Source organism: Polyergus mexicanus, unplaced genomic scaffold (genome assembly GCF_030449975.1).
Source record: "Polyergus mexicanus isolate NDT 795.1 unplaced genomic scaffold, iyPolMexi1.0 SCAF_15, whole genome shotgun sequence".
NCBI classification, from domain to species: domain Eukaryota; kingdom Metazoa; phylum Arthropoda; class Insecta; order Hymenoptera; family Formicidae; genus Polyergus; species Polyergus mexicanus.
The window spans coordinates 3,038,875-3,055,523 of record NW_027223335.1 but is presented as its reverse complement, the minus strand read 5'-3'; the positions used below and the strand labels follow the sequence as shown (position 1 = coordinate 3,055,523).

The 16,649-nt window shown below is 32.6% G+C and overlaps 1 protein-coding gene across 4 annotated transcripts in view; it reads right to left on the bottom strand.

Annotated features, from left to right (window-relative positions):
- Positions 1–16,649, bottom strand: part of LOC138939822 (dystrophin, isoforms A/C/F/G/H) — a 413,267-nt gene that overhangs the window by 307,516 nt on the left and 89,102 nt on the right. For all 4 annotated transcript variants that reach the window (XM_070308019.1, XM_070308020.1, XM_070308022.1 and 1 more), the window contains 2 exons: positions 14,578–14,786; positions 6,720–6,818 (listed from right to left, as the gene is read on the bottom strand). In XM_070308019.1, the coding sequence (XP_070164120.1) occupies positions 6,720–6,818; positions 14,578–14,786 (308 nt within the window). The remainder of the gene's footprint in view (positions 1–6,719; positions 6,819–14,577; positions 14,787–16,649) is intronic.

The window sequence follows — 16,649 nt, the reverse complement described above, 5'->3', positions numbered from 1 at the left end:
CTGCAAATTCTGTTTAATATGATAAAAGCAGCATACGCATAACAATAAAATATTACGTTGATAAATTAACTGCGTCTGTTTATAATTAAAACGATTAAATTATTCCAATCGTTATGTTTTTAATCTTACAATCTGAGAGAAAATGTATTTTGCACAAAAAAATAAATAGATTTACATGTGGATAATATTTTTTACACGAAGAGAAAGAATATATACAATGTATTTTAATATGTATTGAAAATATTATTTTATATTATTGAAAAAAATATTAATTTTTTTAAACATATTTTTTATTACATTTGTAGCAACTGCATATGTTCAAAAGAAGCAAGTATCAAGTATCTCGCAACATATACAACTTCTTCAGAAATATGTCGCTTTTTTTTAGCAAAAACACACGGATCCACGACGATACGAATGTAACACGAAAGTAACCTCGACGTATATCAAGATATATACGGTTTACGTCACAAACGCATTTATCCCATTAACCGAAGTGCGCGACGACTGACTACACGAGTGGCATAAAAGCAACTGCAAGCCTTTCTTCCTCTCTAAACCATAAAGTATCAAATCGCATTGTGACAAGACAGCAAAAAAAGATCAAAATCATTTGACACGTAAGAAGAAAAAGATAAAAATGATCAATAAATAAAAAAAAACGTAAATTATTCTCCAAAATACAAATAAATATATGTGTGTGTATGTAATGTATATGATATGTATCATGTTAAAACTATCCAGATACTTTTAAAAAAATATCGTAATAATAAGTGTCATGCGAGCAACTTAAAAGTTTGCAAAATGTTTTAAGGCCATTATCTATAGTGAAAATTAAATAACTCTTCGCGAACGTCTTTTATCACCAAAAACAATTAAAATAACTATAACAATTTAAATATAATTGAAATGAGTATATGTTACTATATTTACATATCATCATATTGTTAAACATTATAAAGTCAAATCGTTTATTTATTTTATAACTGCTAACTATTTTATTATAGCGTAACTGTGTGTAATACGCTGTGTGTAAAATTCAACATTGCTTCTATATTTGATACACATACAAATATAAAATTTTAAATTAAAAAATTCAAATTTTGTAATATATTAATAGAATATAAAATTAATGCAATTTTAATCGAAAAGATTAAAAATCATATGAAAGAAACAAAATAATACATGAAAAAAACAGCTTTGCTGAAAGCAAATAACAGCGCAAACACACAGTTAAAAAATTACCTACTATTACGTAAACGAAACGTTGGTCGACTTTCCTTTGCGATATCCTTTTTAACAAGCTCGGTCTATTTTACGTAACTCTGCCTACATATTCTCATCGCGCACTATGAACTTTCTATGCGATTCAAAATGTCCTGTATAAAAAGTCCGCGATTCCATGGCATTAATTGAAAGAATTTTCGCAGAGAAAAATGCAGTAATTAAATATACATGATGCCACGCGTACTTTAGCAGAAACTTCATAAATGTAATACACATGCAAACATGCTCTTTTTGCACGGTATTTCGTAAAGAAAAAAATATTGTATATGCAAAAGCAATATGTATTATATATTATATGTGTGTAATTTTTGTATCTTTGTTAATATTTTCTCGATTAAAAATTCTTTTCAAAACATTTTCACAGATACACACTTTTAAATTACGATGTTGCACTCAATCTTTTTGTATTGTATAAGATTATAGTAGAAAATAATTTTTCTCAAAAATAAAGAGCTGCATTGTACTTAGAAAAAAGAATTAATTGAATATAACATTAATTTGCAACAACTAACTTTCGCAAGAAAGTTGTGGCATTGAAGTTCGACATCGCTAAAGGAATAAGTCGGTTATGAAAGTCTAACGATATAAATTACGGAAATAATCATAGTATCTAGCGGAGAGGAAACAAACTTCGTCAAAACTCGGTTTAATTAAATATTATACTCCTTCATACTTTTAGCTGAAGTACAAAGTGCCACGAAATAAAAGAAATAAGTAAATCAAAATTTCGAAATTTCTTTCTCAAGTATATAAAAACAAGAAAAAAATCTAAAAATATTTATAATAATTTTCAGTAAATTTTTGACATAAAAAATTGTAACATTCATTATTAAATCTGAAAAATATTAGAAGAAAACGGAATTATTCACAGAAAATGGATTACACGGATTATCTATACAAAATATTAATCTTCCATTTCAATAATAATAATACGATCTACGATTTTACAAATGTTACAATGACAATATAATGTCATATTCTTTCTTATAAAAGTCAAATCATCATCTCACATAGTTAAAGCGCTTATAAAATTAATAGAAAAGAAAGCAATCCAATAATGTCATCACTGATGATGCTTGACCGCGAAATCACATGGAAATGGATCGAGAGATTTCACCTAAAAATAATACGTACATACATCAACAGAACAAACGAGAAAACGGCGAAATTTCAATTTTCGCATCAACAATCTACGACACGTCATACGCAGCTGATGCGTGTAACTGTATGTACAAGCTGTAAGCTTATGGAATGAGGACGGCTATTCACCAGATACTGGCATAACCGGGAAATTGCGAGATCGTGGAAGGTTATTCACAACTACAGGCGCGCGCGCAGCTTCCTGACATTAGTCCTTCGCTGGTATAAGGAGTGCAATTTTGAAATCCTGTGAATCCCGATGGGAAGAGCCCGCGATGAGATGGCGCACCGAGGTTATCAGACATCGGCAACAAAGCCGGACAAAGGAAACGAAAGAAATAATGAAGCGTTTATTGTAACCAGCGTAAAGGACATCTTGCGAAAAACGAAGAAGCTTGTGTAGCTTGACAGCGCGTACGACAAGATTATACACGGTGTAGAGAAATCAGTGAGAGAGCACCTTGCGAGCAATATCGACAGATCGAAGACATCGTTGTCATCGTAATGATTACGAGTCTTTTTTCATACATTACGTAAGATTCCTTTCAAGAAATATAAATGATAAAGTAAATTGTGTTAATAACAGCTTATAAGAGCGAACATATATTATAGCTCTTGGCCAAATAATCAATTTTAAAAAATCATAAAAATATAGAAAATTATTTTTATAAGAAAAGTAATATTATATATATATATATATATTGATAATATAATATTGATGATTTAAATGCAATATTTATTTTGAATAGAATTATTCGAAATTTATTTCATTTATTTGAAATAATCTGTAGAACAAATAAAAATTTCGCGATTAAACATTAATGATTTATTTTTAGTGTTAGTAAAAGAGGAAAGATACTAGTTTATATTTCGTTGCTATTTATTTCGCGAAATATTTAAATTGAGAAATGTCAAGTAATTCCTATATAATAAAAATATAGTAGAAGTTGTTATTGTTGAAAATCCACGGCGTTCCATAAAAACAATTAATATTTATAACGCATACATATGTATGTGTCACGTTTCGTTATTGTCTGCCGTTCTAGTGTTATCCCACTTTATAAAAAGCTTCGTCGTTTAAAACGAGAATGCTTCTCGAGCGACTAAAAGCACATTTCACGCCAACATACAGTTCGGATCTCGGTAATTGGGCTTTGTCGGGCGAATCCTGTTACATGGCAGGTGACGACACAATGACTTGTGTAATGTTAACAGTGGAACAAGCTTAAGTAAGCTCGTGAGATAGAGAGACAAAATCTACTGTGACAATTACGAGACTACTATAATTATAATGTGATTTAAAGCGAAATGTTAGCATGACTGTATAAATATCTTAGTCGCCCATTGTCGGATACATACAATTCTCTCCCTCTCTCTCTCTCTCTCTCTTTTTCTCTCAGATATATAATTAGCTTTTGGATTTATTTAGCCAAAACTATTTTCATAAACAGAAGAAAATATAACCGCCTCGAAACATCAGCTATCGACGTATGTAGAGAATGCAATAGATCCTCGGTGAAATTTCCGTCTTTTCGTTCTCTGCACCTTCTGTGCGCCAAAATATCTCTTCCTCCGCTTTCCCGAATCGGAAATCGATAACAACACTACCGTAACAAGCCTATTGTTTTCGGCCACCCCTCAAAAAGCGTCCGAAAATTTTGCATCTCCGTTCTGAAGTATAAGCAGAAAGAATACGGTATGTGATTTGGCATTCGCCAGAATACAATTTCACTGATCAATCAAGTGTGCCATTTGTCCCATTCACAACCGTCTGGTGCGAGGAAAAAAAATGACTTCGCTTCCGCGTTCGAATAGTGAAGAATTCCTACCCGAAAGGAAACTTTATCACGCCGATTTTCTTTTCAAAGCGTGCGCATTAATGAACGCAAAATCTGCCATATGCAAAATTATTTTCTTTCGAGAAAGAGAATGCTGCCATATTGAAAAAATTAATGATTCCTCTTATTTTCGTCTCATCCATGTGTCCTTTAAAAAAAAAAAAAAAAAAAAAAGTATATGTGTATTATAATGGAACCTAGAATTAAATTGTGAAAGAATGAAGAAAGAAATATAATTAACGTTAATCAAAATTACGATTGCGCTTCGAGATAAATGGAGCGGAAATATCTGGCGCGATTTTAAAAGCGGTAGAATATTAAAATGGGAGTTTGAAATTGAAACTCTCGCACCCATACGCGAAAGAATGCGACTCGGAAAATGCCAGTTTCTCGAAGTTGACATTGTGCAAGCTTCCGGGACTTAATGCAGAAAGGCAAGAGGAATAAAGGAGGGTACGATAATGTACTCTCTGTGTCTTGGCTCGAGAAAATTTACGGTAAACGTTCGTATTATTTCCGGGATAAACTTTTTCATGACAGAATGCTGCTATGAGAATATAATGGGGAAGAAAGGCCAGATATGTATATTCGAGAATGTAAAAATGTCTCGATAACGCGCAAGTTTTTATGGCAGAAATCCACAATAGAGACGTATCGCATGTCGTAGCGTTTTTATAGTCTATTTTAACGTTAGATTTATAGAGCTTTATAATCAGCGACTGCAAAAAGCTATATATATATATATATATATATATATATATATATAACAGAATAAGAAAAGGAAGTCATGTCATAAGAAGTTTACTATTACAATTGCGAGTTTGTAATGACTTTGAAAAAAATCCTATGTATATGTGATACGATGTATATTTAACGACTTTTGTACTTAATCTTGAAAGAAATATAATGCAAGATAAATAAAAAATAACATCAAAAGAGAAAGAAACGTCACAATATTTTGCTAAACCTAATATGTAATAACTTTAGTATTATATTTGAAAATAACATAAAATATCTAAATTCGGTAAAATAAAATTATGTTATATTTTTTTATTACTTTATATATAACGATTTTACTCGATATTCAAATATATAGTATAACAAAATAATAATCATAAAAAAAGATTTATAAAATATTATAACATCTATAAACTTTAACTTACGAAAAAATATAATATATCATACATGTCGGTAAAATAAATATTCTTCTAACTTGTTTGTTTATAAAGTGAGATTTCGTGTCGCTTGCAATTCTTGATATCGATCCATTAAGTTCAATGCAATTAACGGCTATGGCGGAATAACGCGCGCAACACGACGCTACGACATCGACGCACAAAGGAAGGCGTGGCAATGTTCGTCGGAACCCTTAACGCCAATGCCAATGTCAGGGCTTTCCCGATCAATCGCCTAAACACCTCTACCTTCGTGCCTTGGAGACTCGTCGTAGATCTCACTCGCGGTCAAAGAACCTTACCTTTTCCGTCATCGTTCGCTGATAACTTTTCCACTCAAGGTATTACGCTAGACTGACTTTGTGAGAAAGACGGGCGATGAGCATTTACCCCTGCAGCGAACACTTGAGTCAAACTATGGGGGTTGAAATATCGACTGCATGGCAATGACAGTTTGCCAGGTTACCGACGCTGGAGCTTTTAGCTCTCTGCCGCTTTTACCGCACAAGATACGATACGACGACAAAAAAAATAAAAAAACCATAACGATATATACGTACATAAATTTTAATAAATAAAGAATCGGTAATTGATAATTATCGCAAAATGAAATTCTTAAAGCAAATTGCATTTATTACTTAAGTAATAAAGTGAGAACAGGAAAACAGCATATAAAAATGTCCACAATTTAACTGCCGCTTTCGACGGCAGAATTGTAGTTGTTGAAACAAAGATAAAGGGAAAAAAACCAAAAAAAAAAAAAAATGACAGGCGAGCTTCCAATAATGCCACGCAAGCACGAATGAGGTAGCTCGGAAATATTGCAGCTCGACTCGACAAATTACGATAAACTTCAAAGGCACGACAACGTCCCAGCAATCGTTCGTTCGCGTTTAGAATCTTTATTAAGGCAGTCTAATAATAAAGGCACATGCGACTAACAAAAGCAACGCGAACATCCCGATATACTAGGTAACTCAAAATTATATATTATGTTTACGCATCTAATAATTTTCGAATATAAACAAATAAATAATTTTCCTGTTATCCTTTTGGAGGATCTCGCGTTAATAATACATCATTATAAATTGTATCCAGAATATTGATATATAAATATTATTTTGGATTAATTATTAATTTGTTTGTAATTTGCAAATGCACATATAGCGCGTTAAATGATTGCTTTTATTTAAAAAAAATATATTAATGATACAACCGCGATATTTGTTCAAAAAGCAAACTGTTTGATACAAACAATAATTTTTGACGATCGACTTACCTTTTGTTTATCGAGAAGATGCATGATTTCGTCGACATCGCCGACGACTACGGATTGTTGTCGCAACATCCCTTCTTCGACCGTAAGCCAGTCACGTATCTGTAACATAAGTAAGCAAAAGAACTATAATAATGTCTATGTTGTAACGAGAGAAGTATGATATATAAGCGGTAATTGATATTTGCTAAATCCTTTTTATATTAAAAAATCTATGTAATTAAAAAAAATTATCATATTTCTCTACCAGAAAAAAGAAAATAATAAAAATAATAATAAAAAAATTAAGATAATATGAAACAAAAATATAATCATTTCCAAAAACGTGACTTTAAATTAATAACGTATCTTCGATTATTAATCAGTTTATAAATCGATAACTCTCTTATTATGATGAATTAAGAAATTAGCTGTAGCAATTAACTCGTGTCTCTCGGAAAGGTGTGAATCGGCGGGAAATGTCTCTATCATCCGAAAGTGGTTCAAATGAGATGGAAAAGAGCCGTTGGCTAGCGAAAAGGGAAGGACGCAAGACCGGAATCAGGATATTTGCTGCCGGAAATTAGTAGGGAGTGTCCGTTCGTAAGTGGCCGACTTCGATTTACATCGTACCACAATATCCATTAAGTAAGAATAAGCGAATGTCGAATATATACCAGGCATTTTATAAAATTTCAATCAAACTTGGAAAATGTATTCCGTGATACATTTGCAACTTAGATTCTTGATCGAGAAGTTTTATTTTCATGGAAAGCGACACGTTAAATAATGAAAATAATTAAACGTATAAAGTAATTTTCAAAGAAAATAATACTCAATTCACAAAAAAAAATTCGCAATGTGATTATTGTAAATGGATTGGTATTATACAGCGTGAGTAAGCACATTCAATTGTATTATAAATTTACATTTTCCAATAATCTTCGAACTTGGAAAATTTATTCCGTGATAGATTTGCAACTTAGATTCTTGATCGAGAAATTTTATTTTCATGAAAAGCGACACGTTAAATAATTAAAATAATTAAAACAATTAAACGTATAAAGTAATCTTCAAAGAAAATAATACTCAATCCACAAAAAAAAATTCGCAATGTGATTATTGTAAATGGATTGGTATGCGTGAGTAAGCATTCAATTGTATTATAAATTTACATTTTCCAATAATCATTACGATGGACAGTTTTTTCTTGTAAATGGCTCTATTGGTGCGTTTAATTAAATATCAAGGCGAGTTGCGTTATTCTATTGGAACTACGCGAGTTGTAAAGCCAATAATACATTTAAAAGCCAACGGAGCGCCAACGGGCGCGTGCATGTGTAACGCTTCGCTAGACATCGGCGATATCTCTGCTAGCGATTTTAGCGTAGCTTGTTTGCTGTATATTTCGCGCACGAATTCCACTTGAAATATTTCAAAAAATCGTGGCGTTCAAATAAACATTTATACGGCAAACAATATATTGAAAAAACTATTACGGAATTACACCGGCTTAACACCGGCTGATTATCGATCGGCGATGTAACAAGCAAGCAGGCGAGAAAGCCAAACTAGTATCCGACGAAGGTTTCCCTGGATCGCGAACGTGGAACTTTCGAGGGAGTCGATAAATCGCGGAAGAGATAAACCGTAGTGCTACAGGAAATTAAGGTCTCGCTCGGTCCGGCAAGCCCCGGAGGTTGCCATCTAGTCTATAAGCTCCAGGACTCGTTCCGCTTTTCACCCACCCTTGTCCGAAGCGGCCTTGATTAAGTGCCTGTTGTCGAAGTGCCTGATCATATCCCTCGTATTTCAGAATAAGCATAGAACTACGATTTATATATTTTCATTTAATTATTATTGAGTTATTAAGATTAAGCTTAGGAATCAAAGGTAAAATTAAAATTCAAAATAATTGATTTTTTCATTTAATTCTTATAAAAGATGTAATTTGTAAGATGTAATGTTTACTAAAAATTATACAAGATCTTGATAAAAGTTTATTCGACGCTTTTATTTTCTGATTTCTAGACAACTGAAATATACTTACTGTTTATTGTCTCTACTACGAAGTAACGCTCCTCTCTTTTACGCTATAAAACTTCACGAGTAAGCTTACGTGCGTATCCGTTATGTATTTCTCACCTATACAATCTACCATATATATATATATATATATATATATATATATATTCTTATGCATAAAGCATTTCATCGAGAATCGTGAAAATTCCTGAGAATTCTGCTCCAAGAATTTAACGACGAACTTTAGCATCTGAGCAATAAAAAAAGACGGATCGAGAACGATGCTTGGTAGTAATCGAAAAGTGCGCGATTATATTTTTACTATGACAAACATCGTGAATTTTAATCGTAACCTTGTTGACGTCGATTCAAAAAATATTGTCTCTATCCGGTAACTCCATGTTTACTCTTTCAGTTCAATAACTAAAAACATATCCAAAGAATAAAAGCTATTAACTGGCTATATGATTGTCTTTCATGTTTGTTCTACAATAAAATACTTCCCCTAAGAAGCGATTCCCCCGAAATGGTATTGTTCCCCGAATGACAATAAACGCGGAAAAGTTGGCGCAGGTACACTTTGCACGAAGTTTCTCGATTGTCACCCTACGACTTTCTGATGCATCAAACGGTTCATTGAACAAACCGTTTCGTCTTCGTTATATCGCTTCTCTCTGCTTCAAAATTTTATTATACGTAATCGAAATTTTTATTATCATTGTAGCATTTGCAAAAATAAACATGATAATTTTTTAACAAGATTATTATTACACTCTAATAAAGATATTAAAAGATGTAACAAAGAACATTTAAGAAAAATGTTAATAAAGCTACTATTAGAAAATTCTTATGAATCATTCTTTAAGCATGACGTGAATTATGAAACAATGTTAAAAATTCCAAGCTTTGCTTCGTTCACGAGCTTCATTTGAAATTTATGTACATGTAAATTTAGTTCAGAATTAATTTAATCGTTGAAAAGACAAAAACGTAGGAAATATCGTCGTTAATCACTCTCATATATACCTATGTGGCAATGGAAAACAATGTCTGCTATTTCAATATTTTATGCAGAACACATGTAAGCTTTCAAACTAACCTCATATATTTTGTCACAAGGGTAACCAAGAATCTAATAAGCTGAATACCGCAAAGAGACTTAAATTATTGGAGTGTCACAGAAACGCGAACACGGGAATTCGGTATAGGAAACCGCATATTAACATTGTTTTCGGAAAAGTTTCAAAATTGAAATTTATTTTCTTGTAAAGGAAGAGAATTTGCCTTGTCCAGCACAAACATATCTTATTTACATTAATTATCAACCCTACAAATTACGAAATTTAATATTTTGCATCAATTGAACGAAAAAAAGTAAAGCGCATAATTTCTTATATAAATTTAAAATTAATGGGAAAAAAAAGAGAGATTCTAAAAATTAAACAATTTATTTTCTACTATTTACATTGTCTTAAAATCTTAAAGTCTTTATCACATTATAGATTAATGAAATTTCAAAATTTTAATTTTTAAATTTTTTAATTTTTCTTTAAAAACAATTTCTAAACGGCATGGTTTTTAATTTTTACAAATGACAAAATATCTCAGTTCCTCGATTATTAATTTGATTGAGACAATTGAAATCTTCGAAATAAACTCCACGGCTGGATCAATGCAAGATAGTGAATAAAATGTTGTTTACTATCATGAAATAAAATAGAATTTTATTGGCAACTCGATTTCTGTTCAAGTCTCGTTACCTCGAGGCATCTCATCGCTTTACGCAAACAACACAATACTTGTCACTGCAACGGCATAGCCGGAAATAGAAGCAGGGAGATAGCGTTAGACTATTTGAATCTGACTGTTGACTCGGCAAATAGAGAAAAGCGTTCCAAAGCCTGTGTGCATTGTTGACCAAGACGTTGATAAAAGTTATCTAGACAATAGGTGAGAATATTAAATGTTGTCGAATTATATTTACGTCAAGTTTTATACACTATATATTGTAATAGTTCAACTACTTTACTTTTAATATATTATCCTATGGATATCTCTTATCAGGTTCAAACTCAATATTGCAAAATTGAAACATATTGACATAAATATATCCTCGATTTTCAGCAGCTGCACGGAAGCAACATATGCAAGATCAAAAGTTGCTTCACCTTTACGAAGTACGTGTAAAATGTCATGTTTCAAAGGAAACTGTAACGTGGCTCCGACGAGTAAAAGGGCAAAAGACGTTTCGCGAAATATGAACGTGATGGCTTAGGTCACAAGAGTTCAAAGAGAAGAAATCCTTGAAAAACAGGTGGAAAAAACGCTTTACAAGCTCAGCAAAACAAAAAGAAAAGAATACCTCGGGATTTTCTAACTAACAATCTACAATGCGATAATGCTATATCGTGCGATAAATGTATCTTAATAAAAAAAAAAAAAACTGATTTTAATATAAAATTAACTCAAATAATAAAAGCATAAGGTCAAAATATATAAAGAAGCAAATACTTTATTAAAGAATACCGTAAAATAAGAAAAATATGTGTTCGAATGTAAAGATCAGAATAACACGAAAAACAGAGCGAGCGAAAGATATTCTTGGCCAAGTCCAAAGATATTAACATCTACATATAAAATCGGACTGACATTTATATGACATTTATCCTACTTATTAAAATCGAATAAATTTTTCGCATCAACTAAAGTGATCTTTAATTAAATTTTAGGTACTAAAAGACGATAAATTTTCGTTCGGCCGAACCTACGGAACTTGAAGAAAGCATCTTATGTTGGTATAAAAAAAAAAAATGAAGTCTAACTTAATTTATTTTAGAATATTTACTAGATTGTGCTCCCGTGTTATGTGCGTCGTAAGAACCGCAGCACGAGCACGAGGAATGAATGGGGCTCAGAATGGCGTGAAGGGAGAGAACCTGACGGAGTAATTCGATAAAATTGACCGAGTTATACGCCTGCATGAACGTCGGTCCTTTCCCCTCTTGTGCTGTCCACACCGTCGTCACACAAATCTAATTCTTGTCCCTGATAACCGAACTTGTGCCACCAAACGCAGAATATTCAGACGGGATTTCATTTATTTCGAAATTTGCCGTTGTCATTAGATCGCAATTGGAAAAGAATGTGCAGCCTAGAAGTCTAAGTCAAAATCTCATTAAATATACTGATGCCATAAAAGTGTTATTCGCGATTAACAACACACAAATTCTAAAAGGGCCTATTTATAATTCTCATCGATCCGATGAAGTTATTATTGTGCAGTTTGCACATTTTTTACTCATGTCAAGAATTTTTTTATCGATATTTGCGTATTCGAGAATATTATCAATAATAAGAAACCATTTAAAAAGAGAAAAATTTGAGAAATAAAAAAATAGAAGCGATAATAAATAAATGATTTAACGGCAATTAAATAAAGAATAAAAATAATTTAGAAGAGCAAATACTTTTTCAAGTATATTACATACGATATTATATTCGATAAATTATGTTTTAATATATATTTCACGAGATAGGTAGAATGTCATTTAAAACCTGATGGGAAAAAAAATTTTCTAATGGCAAACCCGTGTGATAAATAGAAGAACAATAAAATAAGATTATTTAAAAGGGCAGCATATATTCTTAATGGTGAAAGCTTTTGTTATTCACAAAGTTAAAATGTCACGCGCGAAGCGCCGTCCGATTATTCCGTTGACAGTTTGACATCTCTGTTTGCAAAAAAGGTATATATCTCTCTTGTTTCCGTATTCTCGATACTTCGTCAGATTTACATGTAATTTATGACGAACCGTATTTCAGAGAGAAGAGAACAGTGGTAACAAAATTTGTTCTGCCGCTTTATAGAAGCCAGTACGCATAAGCGAAATATAAAGGGGTGAATAAAATTAACTTTCAATAAATGTTATTTCACATAAAGAAATTTTCAACGCGAAGTTACTAGCTTTCGCGCAGCAAATTATTGCTTCAACTTATTACTCTTCATAATTAAATTCTTCTAACATTCCAATTTTATATTTATTAATTATAATATTGATATACCGTATCGAGAATAAAGAAGAGAATATAGACAATATGTCAGAAATATCGATCGAGTATATCGTTCCACTCCGAATACTAAGTGGAAAGCGAATATGATCTAGTCGACACCTCGATAATCAAGTTAAGATTCCTCGCCCTTCAGAGACACACTACAATATACTAAAATACATACAGAATAGAATATCGCAATATGTCCGTACGCTTAATATAATTTGCGACAGCGTTTTAATTTACGTTTACAAAGAGAACGTTTTTCCATCAGGGGCCAAATAATAAGCCTCTGTTCTTTTTAGCTACAGTTTTCTCTCTACAAAGCATGAACATATATTCGTTTCAATCTAAAACAGAGATTTTTTTTAAAAAAAGCATGGATACAGAAAAAAATGAAAATAATATCCTACTCGTCCTACTCGTTAAAATTCGAAAAGAGCGCGATATAAAACGCAACATGCAACTACATAAACATTTATATCGATTTAACGATATATATCACATTATTCATACTATTATATTTTTATATCTCATGTGAAAACATTATTTTGCACGATGTTACGCAAATCAGATTTTGTATCCGCTTTTTAATATAGGTATATATATATATATATATATATATATATATATATATATATATATATATATACAAAAAAAATGGATCGGTTTCCTTTAGAATATCTACCTGCTAGAATTTGTCGAAAAGTTAGCTTAATATATTTTTCGCTGACATTTGCTCGGAAAACACGCGACTTTACTGTCGGATCCCAGCAACGCGCGTTACGCTGCCATATTCTCATCAGTCTCTCTCTACGCATTCGCGTAATTTATGCGCTTTAATTAGCCGAGATGACCGAGGACGGGCAAGCTCTTGCCATTGTCGTGCCTCCGCCATTTTTGGCGACGCGGAAGAACGACGGAATTTTATATTACAAATTTTGCGCACGTTTTGTCTGGCATGAAATTTCTCGTAGAAAGCTACGCATCGAAAATAACGCATTTTCGATCGCGCGAAAGAAAAGAATCGCAATAAAATTAATCGATTCCCAGCAAGAATAATTGCGAAAACTATCGTGAAACATTCGTTCTCTTCGTTGAGAATATTTCCATCTCTTCGTAGCAATACCGGAGTAATCAAATCGATATCTTCCGCGATCGGGTTCCGAAGCTAACCGACCGTTAATTATTATTTGTTACCGAGCGTTTGATTTCTAAAGAGACGTAATGGTATCAGTTTATCAGATCTCGTTAATTCTCTTTCTGCCACGTGAAAATACATTTTCTGTTCTTAGTGAAAATTTAATCACTGCTTACGTTTTATATACTTGGTGCTATAATTTCTAACATTTAAATGACTTTTTGGAGATAATAAAGGATCTCAAATTAAAATATGATACATGTTATAATTGTATAAATAATATTGTATCAGTTTACTTTCTCGCGTTCAATTTTAATTGAAGAATATTTGAAAGAATCAAAATATTTTACAATTGATATATAAAAATAATTCTTAAAATAATATAGACATCTTCATATGTGCTATCCTTATGGACGAATATTAATTTATTTCATACAGATTATAGTTACAAGTGTCTACTGTTGACATGTAAATTAATAATGTAAATTAATAAAATCCAAGTGACAAAAACTGTATATACGATAACGAGTATATACTTGAATGCGATTAAATAGTACATTATAACAAAATATCATGTACATCTCCCCCTTTTCTGTACATGTATCTTTCAGTTACATAATGCTATTGTCCTGGCGACTTCACGCACGCGTAAGTAAGCGAGCTTACCTGAAGCACTGATTTATCGAGTCCCGCGACGAGGGCGGAAGCTGAGGTGGAGGGTGAAGGTGAAGACGAAGCCGAGGAAACGGAGGGACTGCTAGTCGCTACGGGGGTCGACGGTGACGAGGGGGCGGGAGAGGGTGACAGCCCCCGAGAACCCCCTGCAGCTGCACCCGCCGCCCCCGGTGCTGCGGTGCCTACACTCCTTTCCACTTCTGTAACAGGGAAACAAAACCATATCTCCATTAGATAGCAGCGGCGTCGTGTCGTAAAAGTCGGCAGGCCGTATCTCCTGCGGCCGCCCGCCGACGTGACGAAAATTGACGCGCTCTCGGCGCAGCAGGAAACAAGGTGAGCATTCAAACATCCGTTTCAGCAATGTTTCCAAGCCGCCGTATGCATACATCGAATTATCGATCATTCGAGCTTAACGACAGTAATGATCCTTCTTACGACTGCGCAATCTAATAGCTTTAGAGAGAAAGAGAGAAAAAGAGAGATCACTGACTTGTTGAGCTTCTCATGAAACATTTATCTTTTCTACGAAAACTGGTAATTTTCCAGTTGATTCGCCGACGTTGTATCTTTTTCCACGTACGGTGGCAGACAATAAGACGAGGAAAAGACAAGTTCGCTTAAAGAAGAAGAAAGATAGGAAGAAGAAGAAACGAGACGGAATGATTTCAAGGCACGTACGAAAGAATGCACGGTCAATTCATTGAATAGGAAAGTAACTTTCATAGTTTATAAGTTTACCCGTTTCATTCCCTTGAATTGAGTCGGAGCGAGGCCATGGCGTATCCCAGGTGGAACTCTACGCAGGATCGTCGAAGACGAGCTTAATGCTCGTCTCTAATGTAATTGAAAACTTTCGTAAACGCTTTTTCGTACCCCTCGATTTATAACACTCGTTTACTAGCGCTTAAACATTACTTAGAAACGCATTGCGTCACTTACAATCAATAATGATATAAAACTCTCTGCTCTCTCTCTCTCTCTCTTCTTCTATCCATCTTAAAAGTTAATCCTGTTTATATGTGTTTATATATGCACATTGGTTGATTCGATAAAGAGTAAATCAATAAATTAAATCAACGATTATTAATAATAATAAGTTGTACAATCTCAGTTGCATCTGTTGCAATAATACAATATCACGAGCAAAGATGTTTACCGATTTGCAATAATTAATATTAATTGCACTCATTAAAGTTTCTAATTATCTTTCATTATAATGTTAAGATAAAAAAATTTTATATTTTTACGTTGCATTAATAATGAATTTTTATATTTTATATCTCAAAGTAAATATTTAATTATATGATTGCCGATCGGTAATCGGTAAATCGAGCTTGTAAAATGTATCAAACATTCCCGTTTTGGTTCATTAATCTCAGTAATTAAGCGTGTAATTTACTGTTATAATATATTGCTACTATTACACCATACATTCGTATGGCAAATACCAATAGTTACAATAATCAATAGTTATACCTAATTTATTTACTGTTTAACAAATCAAAATGAAAACTTTTAATAACTTTATAATTTTGCTTCATTAAGCGTAAGAATTGTTACAATACAATTTAATTCGATATATACTCGATGTATAAAAATAAATTATTCATATACTATTCTTTTTTTTAAATCCAATCCAGAGCGATTTCGTATATAAGGGAAAAAGACTTAATAGTTGAAATTTAATACATATTTTTCGATATACAATTCATAAAACAATTACTATCTGCGCGCACTAATATACCAGTTATATAAAAATCATTACATAATATTACGTGAATTAGTTGAAGTACATATTAGAATACTTGCATTCAGGCTAACGTTACCCGCAAATGCTAGAGTTCTCTAGTTACCCTAGTTAATCGTTAATCTGTACAGCTATGCAAGCTCGATGTTCTCATTTACTCGATAAGAATGGCGCTAAACCAACTCTCCGTACAGTTAACAAGGAAATTACTCCCATAGTGCGTTAGTACTTGTGTTCCGCTGGGAGAAAGAATCGTCAAAGTTGAGATCTTCCGTCTGCCAATATGAATAAACGTAATACGTACATAAATTAA